The 25,491-nt window shown below is 41.4% G+C and overlaps 1 protein-coding gene across 3 annotated transcripts in view; it reads right to left on the bottom strand.

Annotated features, from left to right (window-relative positions):
• KCNH1 (potassium voltage-gated channel subfamily H member 1) overlaps nucleotides 1–25,491 on the bottom strand; it is a 183,499-nt gene that overhangs the window by 91,402 nt on the left and 66,606 nt on the right. For all 3 annotated transcript variants that reach the window (XM_074537118.1, XM_074537117.1, XM_074537119.1), the window contains exons 8-9: nucleotides 3,971–4,170; nucleotides 158–410 (exon numbers count right to left, since the gene is read on the bottom strand). In XM_074537118.1, coding sequence (XP_074393219.1) covers nucleotides 158–410; nucleotides 3,971–4,170 — 453 coding nt within the window. The remainder of the gene's footprint in view (nucleotides 1–157; nucleotides 411–3,970; nucleotides 4,171–25,491) is intronic.

Here is a 25,491-nt window from a genome sequence, read left to right as displayed (position 1 = left end):
TTAATATATCATTTTAATATAATATATATCCTAAAATAATAAATCAGCCTTCTGAAACTTGGAGTCTCATCTCTTCCCTCGTCCTGGGACCCCTGTGAACACCACCACACACATGTTTGCATTTATGCATGTGCACATTACCAGCTCTGAAACTCACCTAATATAGCAACGACTTCATCATCCTGGATCACTTCCAAGGAGCCCGAGACCACGAAGCAGAGGCTGTCGACGCTCTCCCCGGCGTGGTAGATGAGGTCTCCCGGAGCACAGTGCACCGTCTGGAATTCCATGGCCAGCGCCCGCAGGCACCCATCGCTGGCCAGCCTGAAGGCGGGGTGCTCCTTGAAAACCTTGCGGTTCAGGTGAACGCAGATATCTGCTCTCATGTCCTTAGGGCAGATCTGCAAAACCTGAGAGGGAAACCAGGGGGGCAATCAGCTACTGCACATAGCTTCTACCTGCCTGCTATGGCTAGGTTACCACGCAAGGTTTAAGAACCACCTTCCTCCTTCTTATTTCCAATCTCAGAGTTTATTTTTATATTATTTATCCACATAAGCAACAATACTAACTTAGTCTACCTTACAACATCTGAAGGAAAACACAGTTTTCCTTTCAGCAACATGCTCTGCTGGATATTGAAGACCTAAGGTTTTTAAGACAAAAAAACTTAGGGCCCAGCAGTACCGAAAGTGTTGAAGAAAAGCTTCCAGAATGATTGTTTCTAGAGGGTAGGTAATTTTTTTGATAGGCAGATTCCATGAAAAGCCTGCACAAGTCATATGCTTTAACAACTAAAACAAATTACTTAAAGTTTAATTAACTCATAACATTGAGAATTGCAGGTATCCAAATTTACCCCCGAGTGGCACTAACAAGTTTTTTGTTTACACAGGAAAGGGACTTTAAGGTGTGATGCTGCTTTGGGCAGCTTTTGATCTTCCAAACGGAATGTTCCTCATGGCAATTCATGATGTGTGGTCCTAAGAGAACCCGAGCTGATGGAACTGATGCTCAGCACAGCGGGTACCAGCCAGGGCCATTTCTGAAGGGTTTTAATATAATACAGACAGCCAAGTGGAAAGAATACCAAATCACTGCTGCATGTGCAGATTAAAAGTGGAAAGAAGTGACATGAGCAGGGTTTGGGGATAACAAAATCCTTGGGGGATGGTCTATGATGAAGCATGTCTAGGACATATTATTTGAGAAGAACATCGAGTAGTCTGAGTCTGCCTCTTTTTTTATTATTATTTTCTTAGTAATAACTACTCCATCCAATTAAGGAGCACTCCAGTCGAGCTTCAGAGTTACTCCCACACATTTTCCTAGGTGGAAAGAGAAGACTGTCACACTGCAAATACTCCTGAAAAACACAAAAGTAACACAGAAAGCACTATGGCTATGCCTGCACTTTGAAATGGGGTTCTGTGCAAGATCTGAGCAGAGAACCAAGCTATTAATTCTGTGCATGGCACTGGTTTCAGATATCATGCCTGGTACTCCAAAGGCAAATAACTCCACCACCGATATAAACATCTTTGGCCCACCTCCAAACAGACATTTTATTACAGATATAACTTCTTAAAAGAGATGTATTTGTATAGTGCTTAGGTGTAGGGCACTCGGGGATGATTTTTCTTGGCTGCCCTGTACAGAAGAGCTGCCAAACCTGCCTGTTCCCAGTTTTCCAGGCTCACAGAAATGAGCTGGGACAGCAAGGCCAGCATTTAACAGGGAACACAGGCAGCGGTCATATCTGTCTTTTCCATTATCTCATTTACCCTGGTGATAAAAATACTCTCTAGCGGCATATTCTTGCCAAATTTTACTACTGGAATTACACACACACTTTCCAGTTACCTGAATATCACACACAAAAAGGGTTGTTGCAATAGAAATAGCAGCAAACCCCCCCGAGTATACAAAAGAATATTTGAAATGATGCTATTATCCAAAAACTTTTTGGTATAGCAGTCTTAGAGGAAGTTAACCAAATTTTCATTCTCCATTTAAAGAAGTTGTCTCCAGACTTCACAAAAATGAAAGCGATTAAAGACATTTGAGATCTACGGATAAATGGAAGAAGACTTTCATTTGTAAGGGAGGTGGGAAATGTATCTTCATGGATCAATTTTAGAATCTTTCAGTAGCTCTCGGTTAAATTTTGTTGTCCTGGCATTTTCTAAACCAATAACTTAGCGTGTCTGCAGTGAACACTGAACTGACAAATTCGTGGCCTACAAAATAGTGACAGGACCAGTTCTGTGCTCAGTTCATATTTAAGTCTCTGCCTCATCTGTAGGAAGCTGCACTGCATTTCAGAGGAGCACAAGTACCACTGTTCTGCTCATGAGCAATACATGTTTTATTCATGACAAAACATCCCAGAAGTTATGCACAGGCATCAAAACAACAGAGCTCAGACCTGGGAGTTTATGGATTGGCACAGCCAACCAAGCTTTTGCTGTGCAGATGAAAGCTGAGTTCTTGGTTTAGCAGTCATGGCCAGCAGCAGCTCAGCTATGAACACCCCAGTTACTGAAAACAGCACTGTATTAAGCTCTTTGGTGTCCTGACAATTGGAGACTTCTTTCCTGCTTATTAAGATAATTCTGAAAGGTTACACTGAATATTGTTGTGCTTGGTTTGGTTATTCTGCTGTCTCCAAATGCATCCTCTTAAAGCATTTCTCTCCTTATCAAAGGAAGCCAAGAATGAACTTTGAAGATATGCTAAAAAAAAAAACAACAACATGTTTTACATAGCAATTTTTTCTTGTTGTTTTGTTAAAATGATGACAGGAGTTTGTAATGGGGGCTGAATGAAAGCACCAGCACTCATTACACTATGTAGCCTCAGATGTCTCTCCACCTTCTCCAAATGCACCTACCTCAAATCACAACCCCACTCAAAGACAGATTGTGAGAAAACATGCAGAACAGCTTCTAACCAGTGCTATCCAGCACTAAAATATAATTTCTTTCTGAAAGCTAGTATGGCAGACAGTGCTTACAGAATCATGTCTGGGATCTAAAAATGGCAGATTGGCTGAAGACCATTTAGGAAAGCAAACAGTGCCCTGTGTGCCCCTCAGTCTCCAGGCAGCTCAGTGCAAGGCCACATCTGTTCTCCTGCTTCATAACGATGCTGTAACAGCTGTACAGAACTGACACTGTTTGCTCTTTAACTGCATCATCCACAGTTCAGAATGCTAAATTAAGCTGCCAACCAGAAGGCTGGTGACCAGAGCATTGGTATGATTTCCTGAATGATCCACCCCACAAACCACATCTCTTTACAAGCAGAAGAAAAACTGTCTATCCCCACAAAAATTGGCAACTAATATGAAAGCGACAAGGAGCTAGATTTGTACATTTGTTCTGGTGAAAGGCCATCTGTTATTTTAAAAGACACAATGGGAATTTATTCATCAATTCAATGAATCAGAATGATAACACTTGCCTTACACAAGGTAGATTTCAAGCAATACGTTAATAAATACTTCCAGCTTTCATTAATATCTTTAACCTGCACACAGAATATTACATTCAAACTCTCCAACGACAAAAAAAAATTCCCTTGTTTTCAGGCCCACAGAGCTGCAAGCAACCTCACAAGAAATACTGCAAAAAAAATCTCATTTGGAAAAACTGTGAGGTTGTGTTACAGTCTGGAACTTGTTATTTACTTATCACCTTTATTTATAGTAAACTGAGCTTTTTCTCTTTATCATTTTTATACTATTTCATGCCATTTCACTGGCAAAACATACATACTTTTACCACTATCATATGTCAGTATGACAGAATAGCTGAAATACGGCATTTAAAAGTTAAAAATTAAGGGAAGCTGCTGCTTAGAACTATTTAAAGAATATTTGTCTCCTTTACTAAGACAGTACCTCCTGTTTATTTTAATGGACTACTTTCAGGATGTGACATCTTTCCTTGCAGTTTAATTTACTTACCTTTTCAGTATCTATTCCCCTGGACATTGACCAGGTGGAAACGATGTAATCCATCACACGTTCACTCAGTCCTTTGGGGACCTGGTAGAGCTTCAAAAAGTCCCGGACACTGTTCAGCATTTCATGGTATCTGTTTGTGTTAGCGTACATCTGCTGGAATATGGTTGTCACGTTACCAAAAATGGTGGCATACAGAAGGGCTGTGAAAAAGAAGAAAAACCACAGAGAAAATACATGGTAAGATGTGGTGATCAGTCTGTGTTCCACTGGGCTTTAAGGCTGGAAAGGCTAGGTCATAAAAACGCATGCAAATATTGGTGCTTTATTAGGAAGGCCTGATGAGCACAAGCATTTTATAGGTCACCTTTAGCACTGCAAATTGAGGACCACCACCTGCTTCTGTGAGAGCATGTCCTGCATCACAGATCTCCTAAAACATGACTGTTTGACTTTGTTCATCAAACAACTCAGCAGTACCCAAAACCTTACAAAACCACAACAGGAGACAGAAGAATTTTAAGAGAAATAGCTTGACAGCAAATACTTTAATTTTTCATCTCAGGTTTATAGCACCTGTGTTGAAATACCATCAGTGACAGATTTCCAGGCTTTAAGTGCATTATCACAGCAGTAAGCTGAGTCATCGTTACCCACCTCGAGTGACAGCAGCAGTGCATCAAAGCAGAAGATGGAATATGTAATAAACAGCTACCATGGGTCAGTAATTTATAGACATAAGTTTAATAATACATAAAAACTCGCATTACATTTTACATTCTTCAGGCAAAAGAACAGCAAGGCCTGAGGCAAGAGCTGGAGCCCTGAGAGGCAGACCTTTGCACAGCCCTCCTGAATTCACACAACACAGTTGTGAAGCCAGCTGGTTCATCAAGATGGGTTTAAGAATAAACACTAGGCAGAAAAAAAGGCAGTGTTTCCAAGCGTGGAGAGGAGCAGATGAAAACACACAGGACTTGAGAAGCTCCATCTGCTGAAGGCCAAGACAGAACAGCAAGCTGGTGGCAGCCCCAGAGCCAGCTTTGATGGCTTGCAGAGGCTGGGGCTGAGACTCTTCCAGCCAGTCCAGCCCTGGATGAAATGGAGAGACAGGAAGCCTCAAGGGGAGCTCTCCTACATCATGAATCAGGTCAGTGATATGTGACAGGTTGGCTGTAAAGGGAGAGGAACAGTCAGATTGCAGATGTGATGATAACCACCCGTAAGTGCTCTGGCTTGCTGAGTAACTTCTTCCTCTTAATCATTTCCTGCCCCCCAAAACAAGCACTAAATTGTGAGTATCATATCTCTTACACTTGAAATAAAAATAAGTCAATGAGAAGACATATTTATAAAAAAAGATATTTTGCTTTACTGAAGTACCCCTTTTTACTGTTTATTTACTCCCTCACCAGCTATTAAAATAAATCACCCCACTTCTTCCCTTGAGAATGCAGCTATTTATTCAGGGGAGTGTTATAGGCAGATATCTTTTAGGCAATTAAGATGCTGTAGGGTTCTATGACCAACAAAAACCTTTGATATTGTGCAAAAGGAACTTATGGGACTGTCTTTGCCCTGATCATCAAGAGATGTGATTTAAGTTAAGGTTTGCTCAAGGCCTTAACACTGCTGATTTTCTGTAGAATTCCTTCTTGATGCTGCATGACTTTCCTTTTTATGAGTTTCTGTAGAGAACAGCTCTCCCTTTTTCCATCTATTCCTCTGTACAAACAGCTATAAAAATATGCAGAAAAATGTGCTCTCTCAGAAGGGAGAACATTATTACAGTGACCAGAAACATATATTTTCCGTGTTTAACCTAAACTTGTGCTTGAACAAAACTATACCAGGCAGTCCAGTGATTAGTGAAGAATGATAAAATGCTTTACAAAACTGATTTACCATAACAGCTCCTTAATCCATGAGTATTTTTGTATTAGAACAGTATTACCTATCCCTGAATAAGTCCTGGTTTGCTCTCTGTTATGCAGATGCAAACATGACCCTACAGGAGACTGCAGCAGCACAAGGCAGCCAGCCCAGCACTGAAACAGGTGACAGAGAGGATGGCAAGCAGATTTTTATCTTTGCTCTCTGGCAACAGTGAGACCTGGGGGTCAGTACCTTGGCACGTACAGCTCCAGGCCAGCAAAGATAAAATGCAGTCCCCACTCAGTCCCATTAAAGTCCAGCTTTAATGTGAAGCCTAAAGAAAAGCCAGAAGTTTGATTGTATATTTTGATTATTATAAAGCAAGGAATTTCCACTGCAAACTGCGGTTCCAGTATGACAATTATCTTGGCAAGGAAAATTATTCCTGCCTAGATTTTTTTTTTTAATTCCCAAACTTACATCCTTAATTTATCATTAGCCAACCATTTTATTACTATTAAAGACACATCAAAGCCAAGGATTTTTGCAGCCTAATATTGGGTAGATACATTAGCATATTAAACCTTGAGCTCTTCTGCACAGAAGTAGCTGGCTGTGTGCCTCTTCTTACTTTCAAAGGAATAATGAAATGAACCCACTGCAGTAGACTGCAGCCCTAGAATGATTTCAGAAACACACACTCTACTAAAGAAAGAAAGTTGGGCTATTAATGACAGAGCAAAATCTCCAGCATTTCTTCTCCAGGAATGTCAAGATCCCTCAGAAATGATGTGGCACTCACCCCCTGACGCAAATATTCTTTTCTTACAATAAAGAAAAACATGTTGTCTCCAATAATGTGGCTGCTCATTTACACTGCAGTCACTTAAACCAGTGTTTAAATAACATCACAGACAGGACCATAATAATTGCAGCAGCAAATTACCCACAAGTGAATCATGAAGGTCAGACACAGGTTGCTAAGGTCACCAAATGATCTGCTATTTTTAGTGATGTAACAAGTAAGAATAGAGAAATAAATACAAGCCAATGTAGGTCCACAGTAAAAGATCTGGGGTCTGATTTTAGAATTATAACAGGAAGAAATTCTGTCTGTAAGAATGAGAGGTTTACAATTATCCCATTTACAGACATAAGTGCTGCATTTGGTTCCTGAGATGAATCAACAGATTGAGGATGATTTGTTCAAAACACATTCATGCAATGGCCTGGCACACAAGAGGTGTGCAGAACTACACAGCAGCAGGTGAGACCAACATCAGCTCGTGAACAATCTGTCACATTCTGCCCCCAGGACTAGCAGTCCTTTCTGAAAATGAACGGCCCTCACTTTTGCTGCCTGGAAAGCTGGTCAAAAAAGTCTGTCTGCATGTAAATTCCAGTTTAACAATTAAAAAATCAAAATAAACCCCTTTTACATACTGCACTAACCTAAGTACTATCCAAAGAGCAAGCACCTGGATTTGCAAAGAGTAGATGATTTAAATGGATAATTGCACTTCTGTTTCACCAACAAGTTCCTAATATACAACAAATTTTTCAGTTCATAGAAGGTTGAAAGCACAGCCTTGAAAATTTCTTGCACTGTATCCCTCCTTACTGAATATGAAACACAACCATAAATTAACCAGAAAAACTGCAAGTCTCAAAGGCATTTTTCAGATAACACATTGTGAGGTCACACAAAATTAACACTGATCAGATAAAAAGAAAAGCAGAAATTAATTGTATGGATCATCTCATAATTACATGAGAAAATGACATTATTTTCAAATGTGCAATTAGAACAATGTAAGAGTTTATAATTGCTTGAGATTAGGGGTCTTGATTAGTGGTAATTATGCCTACTGATGGGTAGAGAACATGCAGTTAAAAGAAAAGCACTGAACTGTTAAGTACAACATACAAGCAAATACCAAACTGAACAGGTATCTTAAAGAATTGTTTACAAAGCTAGTTTTGATAGAATTCTTCTTTGTAGTCTTGCAATCTGATACCAAAGCTTCTGAAGGTTTGGTATCTACATCAAGTATCTACACAACCTTCTAGAACAGTACAGACAGACCCAGAGCTGCTTAATTTGCTGCTTCTTAGGAAGTTTTGTGCATTATAAAGTTTCCTATTTGTAATCTTTTCTCTACCTTTTGGTCTTTTTACTAACACAATGTATAAAGATATAATTCCATTTAGCTTGTAAAGAATAAATGTAAACAACTTAGCCAAAATCTAATAGGTCAATTAATTTTCTGCACTTCATGACTTTTCACAATATATATCCAGAACGTTTTCACCTGTTATAAAACAAATTACAATTGCTAGTCTTAGCATGTACATCACTTCCTGAATTTCACAACCTGGGAAAAAGGCATTTTTTTCAAGTGAAAGTAAATTCCCAGAACAGCTCTCCCCCTTGCTGTCCCAGTAACTGTTAAATCCTGCTCTTCCCACAGCTCTCTGTTCTTCTGGACAGAAACAATACACTGCTCCACCTCCCTCTTTCATGCCACCAGCTTCTAATTTGCACCTCTGAAGCAAGGCAGTAGCAATGGCAAAGATCAGAGAACTGCCACACTACTGAGCAAGTCTGAAAATCAATTTAATGGCAAGGAGCAAAGCAGGAAGCCTGAATAGGCTATGAGGGACATGCACATCAAACCATGTGGCGCAAGCACTTGACTGCTAGGATGAAAGAGGAGAGACCACAGGGAAATTTCATTAAACTCTTGAATCCTACTGCAAATCTTCTCACTCTCATCATCACATTTGGTGAAATCACCCTGCTGACAGCAAAATTGGGACAGAGAAGGGCAACACTGGGCTCCAGCTACAATGGAAATGTCTCCCCTGCAGAAGGGTAGGACGCCACTGATGACACAATTGATAAAGGCTAAACAACATCAGAGCATCAGCACATGGGGTTTTTTCATCTTCCCATCACCAAAAAAAACCAAGAACTGCAATGAAATGAACATCAGAGACATAAACAAGGGAACAGCTGCTCTAAGAAGCCACTTAAGCAACTACCCAGGACTAGAGTAGTAGAAACATCTGTGCACCTTAAAATAGGCTGTCTGCAGTGTGTGAGGGCAGAAAGGGAAGTTAAGAACAGCTACGGAACAAACACCAGAGGCAGCTCCTGCTGCTTCTCTCCTCACACCCTTTCCTAACTCTACAAAATAAAAGCAGCCTGCTACTACAGCAGCACAGCCATATAACCTCCTGTTAGCTCATGGATCTGCAATGATTTATATTTTACCAGTTTAAGACTTAATATGGAAGGATAGAGACAAGTGTTGCTAAATTAACAAACCTTCCAAAGATGCTAAACTCCACCATCCCTTAGGATGCTTCAAAGCCTTTTTTATTTAGATGTTGATCTGGAAGCACCCATACAGCTGATAGCAGCAATCACAGGTGTTTTGGCTGGCAAGCAACACGAGCAGCACAGCTCTCTAACAGGTTCTGCTTTTTCCTTCAGCATGTTTGGGCTAAGATAAACAGCATGGAAAAACACACAGAGCACAACTGATCAGAGGAGCCATCAGAGCCACAGTGAGTACAAGCCAGCAGAACAACCTTCAGCATCAGCCCTGTGAGAAATCTCTTTAACATGAACAGCTCTCTCCTGTCAGCTGACAGTGAAGGGCCAACACCACCCTGCTCTCTATGAAACGCTGCATCTTGGATCCAAGAGCCTCATTATGAAAAGAGAAGATGAAGCCTCCTGCCAATCCAGACTCGTGGCTAATACCTCCCTGGCCAAGGCTCCTACTTCTGCACAGCAGCACCTGACTAAATTAACACAGTCCCACTAATCAACACTGTAAAATCTGGATTTTGGCAAATTGAGACGTGTCTAAACAAGTAAAATGGCAAGAATCCTGATTCACAAAACTCATCACTCATTTGACAGCTACAGTTTAGTATTGTATTTATCCTGAAACGTGCCAACAGTCACCAGAGGGGGATTTAAAGGCAGCCACAGACTCTCCTGCAGCCAAAATGCTTGCAGGAAAGCAGATTACTAAAGTAATCAGATGCAAAACAAGTCACAAGTAGCCCGTGAGGACTTAAATATGTTCTTGGTTGTGAAATTAAGGAGTAACAATCTGGTCATACACTAACTTTCTGCTGTAAAGGGACACCAGCAGAAGACAACAGAAGCATAATGCTGAAAGGAATTAAAGAGAAGAGCATCTTGGATACGGTGAGACTTCAAGCTGATAGACTTTGAAGTCCCTAACCATGAGCATCTCTCACTTTCAGGGAAACAGGGTTGCACACTCTTATTCTATAAACAAACAGCACTTGCAGACCAATGAGCTCACCTGACTCTTCTTACTTAAATTACCTGAAGGCATCCATTTCTCTGCAAGGCCCAGCACTTCCACTGACTAGTGAGTCCCAATGAGGACAGCAGTGTTTTACATTCAAAAGTGCATCATAAACCAGACTGGAGGATGTATGTTCTGCCTCAACTTACAGGAAAATTCTTAAAACTGACAGAAAGCTATGACTAACTCCAAACAGTAATACCTAGTCATTAATTGAAATTAAGGCCTTAACCCTTGATAGCAAAAGACTTTCCAAGAACTTGCACAGTTTAATCAACAAGTCCACAGAAAACTCCTTGCAGAATCAAGTTATTTCAGAGAAAATATAACAACATGGGACAGCAAGATCAACAGGCAAGATTTGAAATAGTGATAATGATAAATCAAAGGTAAGACTAGAGAAAAAGGAAGATTCTACAGAAAATGGGACTTCCCAGTCACCTCTCTAAATTTTATTCGCCAGAAGATAGGTTTATCTCTGATAAGGTAAAACAGAATGGCAAGAAAATGTACCAATTTTCACAACTAGTTACAGCAACTACAGTTCCTGCAAAGAGCAGTATATTTATCACAACATCTTCAGGAATGTCATAAGGGATTAGTCTAGAGCAACACTGAAGTACACATGCTCAAAACATGGAGCATCATCAAGATCTTGCTCAATGTGCCAATTTGATTACCAAGAGGAAAGTAAGTGTACAAACAGATAACAGCTGCAAAAACGATCTCTGTTCCAAATACACCAGGGCAGACTCCCCAGTGGGACACTTTACCAACACAGGATGAACTCAGCTCAATGTATTCACTAGCAGGTTTTACCATGATGAGAATTAATAAAATGCCAAATCTGATTAAATCCTCTGCAATTTGTAAGAAAGGACACTCTTTTACTGTTTTGTAGAATTTTATGGACAATAAAATTTAAATTGTCTAGAAAATTGAAATGGATTTCCATTTCATTTCCCAGCACTAATGAACAGATCACCATTTAAATGACGACTGAGCCATTTAAGGGCATAATTTTTCTTCTACAGTTTATGCAGGGTAATACATGGCCATTTTCAATTACTTGGTTAAAATTAAATCTCCAAATACTGCTTCTAGATTTTTACTCATTTGCACCCATATGAAAGCTTTTGCTTTCAAAGCTCAGTTTTATCTACTCTCAACTTAGCTCTAATGGTTTCCCCCAGTTAAACACCAACTCTCCTCATTGTAAAATCTATTAGTGAAATAGGACTACGCAACAAAAGAACAAAAACAAAAATCAAAAGCCACAATTAGGAAAAGTTCTCTTCATGAGAAACTGCTTACCTACATAGTTGTTAGCATTCCTCTGTTCATGCTGTTTCCTCTGTGACTTGCATGATCATTTCTACATGGCCTTGCTGGAGGGAAATCTGAGGACCCTCAAGGAGATGACCTGTTATCCAAACCTTCTGGTCCCTTCCCTTCATGGCTGCCACACATTCTGCTGGGCTTTGCACTGCTGCCTCAGGCCTGCTCCTGTTGGCAACTATTGGGCCTCATTTTACAATAACCTATCTGTGGTCTATGAGAGTTCAGCACTGGATCTGAATTTTGCACACCATAGTCACCATCCAGCACTTACACATATGGATTTCTGGACAAAACTTGCCCCTGTCACTGATGCAACACAAAAGTTTAATGGCTAAAGTCACTTGCAAAGTTCAAGCAAAATTCTCCTGTCTGATTCCTTTTGGTCATTGCTTCAACCTCATTTAATTAAGGAATCTTACATTTAGAGTAATTCTTTGTTCCAAATGATAATTGGATTCAGGTGGCTCCTCTGTACTCCCACCAGAGCACCCATGTGGGAAGTTCATAGCTGGCTGCACTCCTTGGTGATCATGTTCAGGTCTGAAATGACCAGTGAGACCACAAGGAGGAAGGACCCAAGGCTTCCCCTGAGACTGCAGCGATCTCACTTCTCATTAGGCTTAAAGCCTCTGCTCAGCTGTGCTTTAGGCACTACTGCAAGGTGTGGGCACGTCTGCCTGTGGGGAAAGTTAAGGACACAGGTCAGAGAAATATCAGGACAATGCATTTCTCTTCAACCCCTGACTTTCATCCAATGACTTACAAAAGCTTCTGCTGTCTATGTAGCAGTACAGCACAGTCTTTTTTTAGGTTTTGTCTTCTCTGAGAACAAAAGAAAAGGTAAAATTTTAATGCCTATAAATTACCCCAACATAAAAGCAGAGTGGGATGGAGGTACTCTGGTGTCATTTTGAAGAGAACCAAAGGTGGGTGGTAGAGTGCTGGCCTCAACCAGACAGCTGATGGAAAAATTGCATAACCCTTGTCTCACAGACTCCAGAGAGAAGACACTTCTTTGGATTAACTGTATTGTCCCCAAACCCAAAACTAGTCAAACAAAACCCTGAAAAGAACTCAAAGAGGGTACCTGGAAGCCTGTGTTTTCTGTAGCTCAACTACTGCCGACTTTGCTGACAAGCAGTCCCACTGTGAGACCAGCAGTGCCCTCTGCACTGCCCAGACACCAGAGAGGCTGTGCTCATCACCCAGGAGCTCCAGCTCTGCCCAGGTGACAGACCAGCCAGCAAGGGCCAAGGGCACGGCTGCACCTGACAGGATTAATGCATACTGGACATAAGGACAACAATTCATTCTCACTTCAGATCTCCTCTACTGTGAAATTATGCCCCTAGAGCCAGTGCACTTAACTGGACTACACTGCACCTGTGTGCTTTGCCTTCTGCAGCTCAGTCTGAAGCTTTCGATGCAACCAAACCTCGGTAAGCCACCCTGGGCTGTTGCTAATTCAATAACCACAGCCAGACTGCAAGGGGCTCAGCAACCTGCCAATCCCTTCTTGCACATGCACAACTTTCACTTCTGGGTGCAACAAGTACAAACAATTACGTGACTATTTTCTACACAGGGCTTTCAAACACTTCCCAAACAAACCTAAGGACAAAGTGGTCCAAAATTGTCACCCTGATTTAAGATTTTCTAAGCCTTCTGATGTTTACATTCTTGTAACAAACTTTCTCACACACTTTCTGTAAATAACTTATTGTTTTGCATTCCTTTATGGAGGAAGAGAAATTTGATAGACTGTTAGTTTGTCCAGTGTCATTGGAGAGGTGGCACTTTGACCCTCCAATCCACTGCCACTTTTAGAAATCTATAAATGTTAGAGTCAGAAAATAAACTCCACTTTTTTCACCTTGAGAACAGCGGTGTGTACACGTGTGTTGTTTCGTGTTCTATAGTGACACAAAATCTCTCCTCTTCTGGTATCACTAAATAGTTACAAAGATTTAATACTGTTCATAACACAAGTAAGAATAATGAAGTTTGGAATTATGTTGACTAAACTAGTGAGGCTGGAGACAAAGATGCCATTTACTGATGAAGACTAATTTGAGGTGCTTAAAGAATAATTGTCACTGGAATGACTCGGTCTGAGTCATGCTCCTCCCACACACTAATCACAGGTGTGCTTGCAGACCAAAATCAAGAGGTTCACACAGTATTTACAGGAATGTGACATGGGAATAACTCATAGACAGTGACTTCTCAAGGGGGTCCTGCTTTATTGACAAGTGAAATGATAGGCTAGTGAAGACACAGAGGGTTTATCAAAAATAACTGGAACCACTGTTGTGTTTTTAATGACAAACCATGGATGACTGCATGTGAGAGGAACACTTGCCTCTGGAGAGGTGACGAGGGTTGCAGCCTAACTTTCTGAAACAGGTATTAATTTCTTTCCTATGGCTCCAGTCTTAAAAGTACTTTTCTTCCAGGCTGAGTCTGCTCTTTTATTAGAACTCAGCAGGACTAAAAGCAGCAGTAAACATGCATACAGCTGGGAGTTCCATACCTCACTTCTAAAAAGGATAATCATGATATTCAGGGGTAGATGCTATTGGGTAAGAGATACTGCCTAAATTCTTTTTAAAGTAAATATTACACAGAAATCATCTGACATCTAAAAGATATCAGGCAGCTGCATTTTGTGCTTTGTTAGCAAGTCACCACAAAATGCAAATATATTTGCAGATAAACAAACATATCCAGTCAGAAGTAAGGATGTGTTACTATCCCACTGGGACCTTTTTAGAGAACTGTTCTGCTTGTGCAGTACCTGCCAGGCACCCAGAAATGGCATTTGCAGATGCTAATAAGCTGAAGCTGTCCAACAGAAAGTACAGAGGACTCTCAAAGGCAATGAAATATCTCTGTCAGTAATTTGCAGCTACAAACCTCATCCAATAGTTAGGCACACAAAGCTTTTCCTTGCTTAGGGAAGAACAATTGGGAAGGTTATAGTACAAGTATAATGCCCTACAGTCACTGAACATCTGGGATACAACAGGCCTGTTTCGAATATCAGTGCAGGAGCAGAGACCTCAACTCAGATCTTCCATTTTTCTGAAGAGTTTCTTCACCTAAAGGTGACTGAGTATTTTGAATCAAACAGAAAGGAAAGGAAACGAGTTTTTACTAGTAGAACTGTTCCAATCTCTATAAATACAGCAGGGGTGTGTTCCCAATATTTCCATATCCTTGAAGCCTTTGAACCATGAAATAATGGATTAGAATGGAGGAGGCAGATATCTCTGGACACAAACACAGACTGTGCTCTCACCTCTCCACAGTGAGTAATGTGTTCTCTGGCAGGCTTGCTCAGAGAAGCTTTACTTGACCAGCCACAGCAGGTCAAGGACCCCTGCTATCCTAGTGCTCCCAAAAGATCCTAGGAAAAGTAATTTCTAAGATTCATTGAAGTGATTTCACATATGTGCATGAACAAAGTCTTAGGAATCACAAGGAAATAAGGCACTTGTACCAAGTGGTGAAATCTCATCATAAGTAAACCCTAGCACATCATCAGGAGTCAAACCTCAGAGAAAACGTCATCACTGTGACTTGGGGTACACAACATCAGAGCAATGGCTCCTCCTGAACTGAAATTCTGATCTTTGCATTCCAAAAGGAAAAGTGCCCCAGATGCCCGCTGTCTGCTGACACAACACTGGATGCAGCTTAACCCTGCAGCAGTCTCAGGGCAGTCACTAAGGTCACATTCCCTGAGGATTCTCACAGATCAGGGAGAACTTTCACAACATCAGAGGACTTCCAGAAGAGTTTTTGCAGTAGTCACAAGTCTTTTCCTTGTTTAAGCACCGAAGAATTCGCCTTCTGTAATTCAATTTTTTGCCACATACAGGATCACCTAAGTAGCATCTTAAGTCTTCCAGATCATAAATTCTTCCTTCCCACTGATGCAGGCAACAAGAAAATCTTACAGCTCATTGGAATATGAATAGTGACATTGGAGATGAATAGTAAGATTTGGGCAAATTATTGTGGTAAATATATTCCATGTCATTTACAGGAATTTAAGTTTTCAAAGTATAAAGAAGTAAAAAAGCAGGAACTTATTTTCACACCTAAACTGTGGTAATAACCTGCATGCTTATTTTTGAAAGCTATGTGAAGTGAAGAACTGTTTGTAAGCTGTGTGTGCTACCATGAATATTCATTTACTGGTTTTCAGCACAAGGCAAGGATAGAATGCTTTTCAACAGCTTGAATTTCTGATATTGCATAGCTACTACTGGCTGACAGATATTAATGATTCTTGACAGAATGCTTATCTTTGAGCTGTTGCTGTAATCAATCAGCACAAGAGCAGCAAGCTATTAAAATATTTTTCTGTCAAGCTCTCTTGACATGCTTTGAATGGTACACAGCCTTGATGTTGGGTTTGGATTTCTTTAGGTGTTTTGTTTGTTGGAGTTGGTTTGTTTGTTTCTGGTTGTTTTTTCACAGGTTTTGTTGTTGTTTTCAATTGTTTTTTTAATAAGAGAATCTACCTGAAACCACACAGCTGGACTTTCTTGATCAGAACCTCTTGAAGTTGTCCTTAAATATCAGCCCTGATGCTGAGCATTCAGAATCCAGTCACCATGGTTTCAGCTCCTTCTGACAAATGTCCCTCTGTCTTTTTTCTAAGCTGCCTTTCTCCATCTACACGTGCATACACACTCTTCTTTAAAATGATTTCTCCCTGTCAGATTCTTGTCATCTACCTGGCCCATAATTACTCTTCATGCTTCCTTCCAGAAGTTCTACCCTCCTGTTTTCTCTCACTTCTTCCAACTTTCAATTCAATCCCCTGTCTCCCTCCAGCCTTTTAGAAACCTGTCATGGGAGCAGTGATTTAGCAGTCTCTCTGCATCACAAAGCCTGTAAAATTTAAATCAACAGCTTAGCAAACCCATCAAAGAGGTTGCCAGACCTTTCTGGCCTCAATAGAGAAGCCTAATGACTAGGAGGGAACAGAAGTTAAATTAGATGGTCAGGAGAACTTGGTGTCTTCACAGATTGAAGGAGGGGAAGAAGGGAAAGGACAGGGATACAAACCTAAACGTGTAAGCACGGGGTGAAAGAGCAGAAAAGGAATGCAGGTAAGGTTAGGAACACAGAAGAAAGGAGTAGCTGATAAATGAACTTGTGAAAAAAGCACAGAGAGGGTTTAAATGTCCAGTTTTCTGCATAGGCTTGGCTTTAGTGATATCAATTCTGTCCAAGATTAAAAGACACTTCAGTGGCACTGCAGAGGGAGGGAACAGATACACAATGGTATGGTGTGTACAGAGCACAGTGAAAGCCACTCTGCACTAGTAAGATGTGAAGAGTTAAGAGTGGCAAGACAGGCAAAGCAGACCTGGAGCAGTTTGTAGGTGGCCACAGAGGAGTGTGTGACAGAGCTGGGGACTCAGCCCAAGCCTGCCAGCTCAGAGCCTCTCCCCTGTCCACCAGCCCCACACTGTCAGCACTGAAGAGACAAGCAATAGGGGTTTTCCACCTTATCCTTTGCTCTTTTCCTATCACCCTATTTCCTTTGCAGGAACACCTGTTTGCTGTATCCAGAACCTTCTGCAAATTCAAGAGGGCAACAAGCACCAATCTCTCTGAATGTTTGGTAAATTCCAGAAGAAAAACACTGTCTCTGGCTGAATCTCCCTTTCTCCAGTAAAATGAAAATGTACCAAAAGCCTGCTTAATGAAGAAACAGTTTGAGTTGGGATCACGTTCACCAGGGTCAGTAAGTGAAATGCTGCAGCAGAAGGCTCAGCTGTGGCTTACATGCATCCCTAAAATCTTTGTTTGAAGAGTGTGTCAGCATCATGACTGCCATGCAAGACTTTTTAGCCTGGGCAAGTCAGACCAAAAGAACACAGTGCCAGTGATAACAAATACTCCAGGGAGAATGTTGTCTTTGCTAGAGGCTAATAAATATAAATTAATCCATTTTTATATCTTAAAAGCAAATACTCTGATTTTTATTTGCTTTTCTCCATTATTTCAATGATGAAAGCTTAGGGAACAAGCCAGAAAGATTTTAAAACACCACTTTAGAACAAACCAAGGAACACTAGACAACAAATCCAGAGAGATTATTGCAAAGGACACTACAGAGGAGAAAAACATTGGGTCCTAACAATATCCTTCATTCAAAGCCTAAGTAAACAAGTTGTCACAAGCAAGGTGAGAAAGAGAGGGATGCAGTCCTTTGTGTTAATCTGCAGACTGACAGAAAAGAGCTTCAAGAGCTTCTGCACGGCCACAAATCTCTTCAGAGCATTTTCACTCGCCCAAATTCTCTTCTCAGTGTGTCATCAGAGACAGCATCCGTCCCATCCACTCAGAGACCACTGCTCTGCAGCTGGGAGGAGAGGAGACAGTGGTTCTTCTGAGCATGCTGCCAACATTTTGCCATTGAACCACTTCTCCTCCCCACCTCTGGGGATCTGTCCCATTTGCCATTATTCTTCTATCAGTGACAAGCTAGAGGTGTTAAATCCTGAGCAGTTCTAAAGGCTACCACATCCCATACATGTTAGTGTTGTTTGAGAAGGGCACAGGAAAGAGGGAAATTGCTCAGAAAACCATTTTTGAATGGCATCACTAGGAGGGTAACCAAAATGGAATAGACTGTGTTTTCACATTCCTAATCCAAATGCTGGAGGGGAAAAGACATACTTATGTATCACACAAAAGGCAGAAGATTCTTAAGGGCAACCTTTTTTACTTTGCCTCACACATTAACAATATGGTTTTGCTTCCAGATGATGACCACTGGGATCTGAAAATTTCCAGCATTTAATGGCCAGTCCTGACTCCCTCTGCTGGTACTTCATACAGTCTCCTCTTCCTCAGCCTTAGAATAAGAGTAATGTCCTTTTAGCAGTTCCAACAGTAGTGCATAGTGGTAACGTCTTGTCACAGCACTTTCATTAAAATATATAAACATTTTGTTAAGTCATAAAAAATACTTTGGAATCTTTGAGGGTTCATTCAGTTTTTATCATCAGATCATCAGTTTTTATCTTTCCTGTATTATTCTGTCCTTGTACTTACAGTCTAGTACATTTAGACTTCCAGCTAGATTCAAGTTAGAACAGAATTAAGCAGTAACAAACATAAAACCTCTCTTTGCCTTAATGCATGGTTTCACACTTCACACAAAAAGGACAACTGCAAATAAAAGTCTTAAACCCAATTTATCAACACTGCAATAAGAGTGAAGCACAAAGAAAGCTTTAAGTATTAGAAGTTGCAAGCTGGCAGTGTGGGAGCTCATTAAAAAAGCACTGCACAAGAATGCTCAAGGCAAATGCCATTCAAACTTTTTCAACTCTGAAGTTATTTAATCGTCACAGCAATCACAAGGGATAAGGCATTGTTTAAAGGAACTGGCTTCTGTAGGCTTGGTGCTGTTCAGTCTTCTGGAAAGGTATTCACTGTAAATGTGCCATCAATTTAAAATGTTCCTCAGTTCTGAAAAGCAATCTTTCTGACCTGAGGCTTGATACTTCCAGTTGCAGAGCACCCTCAGCTGAAATAATCCAAACAACATGGGGCTTCTGAATGCCCCAAAAGACCAAAACCACAAAATGGGGGCAATCTGAAATATTCTGCAAGTAGAAATACTAGTTTCACACACACATAAAGCTAAATTCATCCTTCTGTGTGTGTTTGTCACCAATTTCAATAAACTAGCATTAAGACAACATAATTTCTACATTAGTACTTTGTACTCATTCCCTGAGCATTAAAAGCTATGGTACTAGGGCAGTGTCAGCAAAATCTATGTTTCCATACAATATACATTTGCAATGAACTTCCCAGTTTCCCTTTTCATTGCATTTGCAGTTTCTTAGATTGTTCTGACTGGATGAAAGCCTGCTAAAAAAGCAGCATGGAAATTATTGCAATTGCTACAAAGCTCTGGACAAGCCAGTCTGAAACATCTGCTTACTTACTCAAATTTAAAAGCTCTCAGTTATTCTGGAAAAGGTGCAGCAGCATCAGTGCTGCCACACAACTCACTCCACCACAGTTACCGTCTTTTCTTGCTGAAGTATTCATTGCCACACTGTTTTCTGTCAGCTAACAATCCATACAGAAGACCCACTTCTCTCCTTGCTTTCAGGAAAACCACAACCTGGCCCAGCCTTCCCAGCTGCATGTTTAGTGCACTGCTGTGGTTTTGTCTCATGATCTGTGTGTCCAGCATCCATTGGCGTCCCATGAAGTGCATACATGCACCAAAATGCAGGTTAGCATAAGCAGGTGCCATAGGCTCTCTCCCTTCACCCTGGAGAACACTTACACTTGGAAGAACTTCCAGAGAACCACGCTACAGAAGCTGACCAATGACATTTAAATTTTTACCACAGGGTTTTAACAAAAGGAAGTTTAAAATTAAAGGGAAAAAAACTGAGAACAGTGTTGGTGCTGACACTTGTGTTGGTATCACACACTCAGAGCTCAACCCTGCCAACACAAACCAGCAGGTTTCAGAAGGACCCCAGCTGAGGTACAGCTTGAAGACAAATGCTTTAACTGCTGCCATGTGGGACAAGAGTTTAATTAACATAATCAAAGCCATTATTAGGTTAATCACCAATTAGCATCACCTGTTAACTCACTTATGGCCAGTCCCAAATATCTAAAAATCAGTCCCTGAAATGAAGCAGAGTGGACCAGAGTGAAACACAGCAGAAAATAATTTACTCCCCAAAAGAAGACACAAAGGAGGATGCTTTTAAGGATCCCAGCAAACAAAATGACTTTAAAAGCCTCAACTTTTATTAAAAAAAGCAACAAGTCACACTTGGCTGAACACCAGACATGCTAAAAAACACCTGTGCACAGCAGCACAGCTTGGGCAAGGTCAGGCACAGAACCCCCGTGCAGAAAAGCCCAGCTGCGCTGTTTGAGGCAAGCTTACAAAGGCAGAGCTTAAAGACCAGCCCAGCTCATGCAGCAGGTACATACTACCCACTGGCTAAAAGTTCCACCTGTCCATCACCCCTCACCTTTTCCCAGGTGCTCCTAAGCCTGCCCTGGGCTCCAGCAGCATAATTTCTTCAGCAGATGCTCCTGCTGCCACAGCTGGGGCCAGCCCACGCTGCTTCTTCCAGGGGGTGCTTCCCCACAGCCCAGGAGTGTGCGGGCTGGGCTGTGGGCACTGGCAGCTAAAGGGTGCCTGCATGTCCTAGTTTGTCCCCAGAGCAGTGACTTTCAGGTCCTACACACGCCCATCTTTTTCCATGATTCATTCTCTTGGGTTTCATCCAGAGAAGGCAATACATATAATTTTCATGTCTATTCAGCACTTCCACTGGCATTAAACTATGTATATGGCTATCTCAATAACTGCATAATTTTGTGTATCTTTCAAACCAACACTTTCCAGTATGTGACCATTAAGTGTCCTTAGATTTTTGGTATCTTTCTTGAAAGAAGGCTTGGGTTTTTTCTAAGAATTCTCTACTACGAGTATTCTCTTGCTGTCAAATTTTAATATCCAGCCCTGCTGTTCTTATATACCTGCCCTGAAGATCAAAATATCATTTTTTTAAAAATGGATAAACACCACCCTTGCTCTCAGAAATGGCTGACCTTGATTATCTCAACTTGAAAATTGAAACATTTCAAAAGTTACAAACATGAGTCAAATGGAAAAAAAGAGAGAAAATGTGTAGACAACCCTAATTATAGATGTTGTTACATTTTGTTCTAATGCTATCGTGATGACAGCAGACAGATAATAGCAGTAAAATCATAAATAAGTAGGAAGGACTCAGAACATAAGGAATAACACAATGCACATCATCAGCCTGTGGAATGAACAAAGCCATCAGTTAAAAAGCTCTTTGTTTTTGGGTTGTGTTTGTTTTCCCATTCTAATGAGAAGACACGGGTTCAATCAAGCTGTATTGAACATGCTCGTAAAATTGTTGAGGTTGGAAAAGACCTAAAGATCCTCAAGTCCAACTGCCACCCCTGCAGTGCCATGTTCACCATTCCCCAAGTGCCACATCCACATATTTCAAATACCTCCAGGATGGTGACTCCACCGCTCCCCTGGGCACTCTATTCCCATGCCTGAACACCCTTTCCATGAATAAATTTTTACTAATATCCAATCTAAACCTTCCCTGGTGCAACTTCCTCTCATCCTGTCACTTGTCAGCTGGGAGAAGAGACCCACCCCCACATGGCTACACCCTCCTTTCAGGCAGCTGTAGAGGGATGAGGTCTCCCCTGAGCCTCCTTTTCTTCAGACTAAATGCTCCCAGCTCCCTCAGCTGCTCCTCATCAGTCTTGTGCTCCAGACCCGCCACCATCTCTGCTGCCCTTCTGTGGACTCACCCCAGCACTTCAGGGTCTTTCTTGTAGTGAGGGGCCCAGAACTGAACACAGAAATTGAGGTGCAGCCTCACCAGTGCTGAGTATAGGGAGATTAACATTTCCCTGGTCTTGCTGGCCATCCAATTTCTGATAAATAATTGTTATCATAGCTGTTATGCTCTGTTTGCTTATCTGAGTGTGATTTTTAAGGTCCACAGTTTGAATTACAGCAGACCCAGGGTATTCACTACAGAGAAAGAGCACAAGAGATCACACACAAGGCACACAGAAGCACAGTATGGTTTTGTTGTTGCCCAGATATCAGCACTAACCTTATCTGTTGATATTGGCAGACGTGCATATCTGCAAGGTGCAGCCCCTACCTGACAGCACCAGAAATATTAGTGCCAGCACTGAAAGTGCAGTTGTTTCCACAAATAACTAGGGGGTTTAAGATGGCAGGATTAGCCTGTGCTGCTAGGCTTCTTTATTCCAGTTTTTAATTTCCTTTTTAACTTTTAAAGTTCATGTCCATTTTCTCTATTAAACATTCTGCTTAAGTGCCATTGATATACAGGTATGTGAATCCCTAATAATTGAAAAATCATATACTCTTATGTCTCTCTTGTCTCCTGTTACCTAAGGTCAGAGTTTTCCAGTGGGTCACCGACACAGTTAAAATTCTTAATGCTAGGTTCATTGTTTTTTATAAGTGTGATAATAACAAAGGTAATAAATTATAAATCTATTGTGCCTCAGGGGCATAGCAACAAAGTCAGGTTTGCAGTGTACCAAGTAGGGAAAATCTGAAGCTAAACCACAAATTATCAAGCACCCATGAAAAATACTGAAAAAAAAGACGATGTGAAAGCACACAGAATAGTCTCTAATTCCTCCAACCGGCAATTTTTTCCTTGAACATATAAAACTGACAACATAATTATAAAATCTCTATGAGGAAAGTAAGTGCATTTGCAAGCAGAGATTTTGAGTAAAGTTCAGAAGAAATTCAGCCCTTTAATGAAAGTTGTTTTACCTTCCTTTACTGCAAAAGCTCTCGAAACACTGGCAGTTCTCATGCGGTCAAGTCTTTGCAACACTTCCCAGAACACTTGAGGAACAGCATGGCCGAAGCCACGAGAGGAGAAATTGATGCAAAAGTAAAATCTGATCCTTAGGGTAAATAGGTTTTGTGGACTGTGTGTTATTTTCTTCAGCTGGAACATTTCTGTGCTGCCCTCCCTCTCTGAGGGGACCTTGCCATTCAGAACGGGGGCACCAAGGAGAACCTTGCTCCCCTACCCTCCCTGGGCTCAGCAGAGACTGGGGGAAATCTGCTGTTTCCCAGCAGATTTCTGCTTCGATTTACTGTAACTACAGTAAATGCTCTTTTTTCACTTTAGATGGATCTACAGCCTGTTGAACCAAGGGAAGCAACAAAGCATTTAAAATGCCCAACAACCAATCCTGTGGCATTTAAAATGCCCAACAACCACAGCAAGAAATCCTGTGGCATTTAAAATGCCCCAACCAATTAAAGAGCAGGTTGTTTGGGAAAGCAGCCCTGCTTTACAGGAGTGCCCTGGTTCACCAGGCAGCTGGCAACTGATGGTAAAGCCCTCCAAAACTGCTAGAACAGAAGTACTGCTGTGTAGCTACTGAAGGACAAACTTTGCCATTAACAACCAGCAGGAAATTTGGCTGTGTGGCCTCGGGCACACATTACTGTGTATCAACCGTTTTGTGCATCGCTGCATAGAAAATGGTACAAAACCAGATACTCCTCTCTTAAATGCATAAAGCAATATTCTCTGGCAGGTTAAGGCAGCAATTGAAGGAGGAAAAAGCAGCACTAGCAGCACACAAACATGCACAAACACAGCAGTCTCAGATTTCTTTTCTTTCTTCAACCTATATTGCCTTCTTCTGGAAAGCAGGTTGTTTCACTGCCCATTTACCCAAAATGAATCAAACTCTTCAGCCATCTCCAGTGTTACCTTAAAGTGTGGGCCTACAGATCCTGCCCCCAACCCCTGACAATAACCAACATCAAGAGCTTACAGGAAATATTTCTCATTCACATGTAGTTGCTTTCCCAGAATTCTTCCCCACTGCTCCCTCCCCTTCTGACACTGTCTCATATTAAAACTCTGAAGAGTGAGTGGAGCCATGATGTTGCTTACAGAACAGCTGTAGGAAGGAAAACATGAAACTACTGCCACAAGGGTGGGATTTGTGTCATCAACACTGATTCAACATTCTGTTTGTGCAGAGTGTGCAAGACTGGAGAGTTAGCTCTGTTCCAGACCAGTTCTACCACAGCTAGTCCCCCAAAGCAAGAGGAGACAAAGCTTCACAATAGCTTGTTGTCCTTCCTAATTGAAGGCAAACTGCTTGAGAAATGTGGTTGCCCTCACCTTCCCCAGTTTTTGTATGTCTTACCTACCCCAGCATTTCAATGCTGAACTGCCCATTTCATTGTGCTTTGGACCCTTGCAGCTGTACCAGAACTCCATGTTCTGAGCCATTCATACCTTTTTGGATATTCATGCCTGCTGTATCATATTTTCCATTTCAACCCAAACTGGCAATGACTCAGAGCATTTTCTTCTGTGTGGCTGCCCAGTGATACAACACAATGGTCGCACAAAACAGTAGTCTTCCCTCCAGTCTTCTGTATTATTGAAGGCTGAGTATGAATAAAAGATAACTCCATTCTGGACCTGAACTGCACCCTCATAAAAATAGATATTTTCTGTGTTGGCAAAATCACAATCTGAATATCATGTACTTTGTACAGTACAATATCAAACCTGATAAAATCAGCACAGTCAACTGGCCATACTTACCTCATGCCCCAGCATGCATTTTTCCTCCCCACTCTCTCAAATTCCCTCTTCAAGTCTTTGCTTTAATGCATCATCACACTTCAACCCACACTCTTTCAGCCACGAGGGCCAAAGAAGAGAAATACTGCCCATATTTTGGACTACAGGTCTGTAACCAGCATGAGGAAACAACCATCTTAAACATGCACCATGTTAGTTTCTGGGGTTTTTGGAAAGCAGTCGAAAAAGAAGTTTAAAAGTTTGTAAAGGAAAAGGAGAAACCTTGTTGTAATCTTCGCTGCAGCGTTGTTCTCGCCTCTCTGCTGGGGCTCTTCTCCATTCTCTGCCACACACTCCTTCCTTTCTTCTCAGGGGCTCCTCTTGGGCTCTCGATCCACCCCTATTTATTTCAGTTACCTTCACGAGCTACAGCTGCTGCCCAACTAAGGGCCCCACAGCTGCAGCTCGTTTGGAGTAACTCGGACCCACACAGGTCTTACAATACAACATATATTCAGGCCCCCACATTTCCCCCCTTTTCTTTTAACAATTATACAATTACAATACGCATACAGTTCCAGCTCTCAGGCTGCCACAGCTCTCAGCTGTCTTAGATACACACATAGAATATATACATATCCCTATACAGTCCCAGCTCTCAGGCTGCCACAGCTCTCGGCTGTCTTAGATACACACATAGAATATATACATATCCCTATACAGTCCCAGCTCTCAGGCTGCCACAGCTCTCGGCTGTCTT

This window comes from Zonotrichia albicollis, chromosome 3, assembly GCF_047830755.1.
Source record: "Zonotrichia albicollis isolate bZonAlb1 chromosome 3, bZonAlb1.hap1, whole genome shotgun sequence".
NCBI classification, from domain to species: domain Eukaryota; kingdom Metazoa; phylum Chordata; class Aves; order Passeriformes; family Passerellidae; genus Zonotrichia; species Zonotrichia albicollis.
The sequence above is the reverse complement of the archived record's forward strand: the minus strand, read 5'-3'. Positions and strand labels throughout refer to the sequence as shown.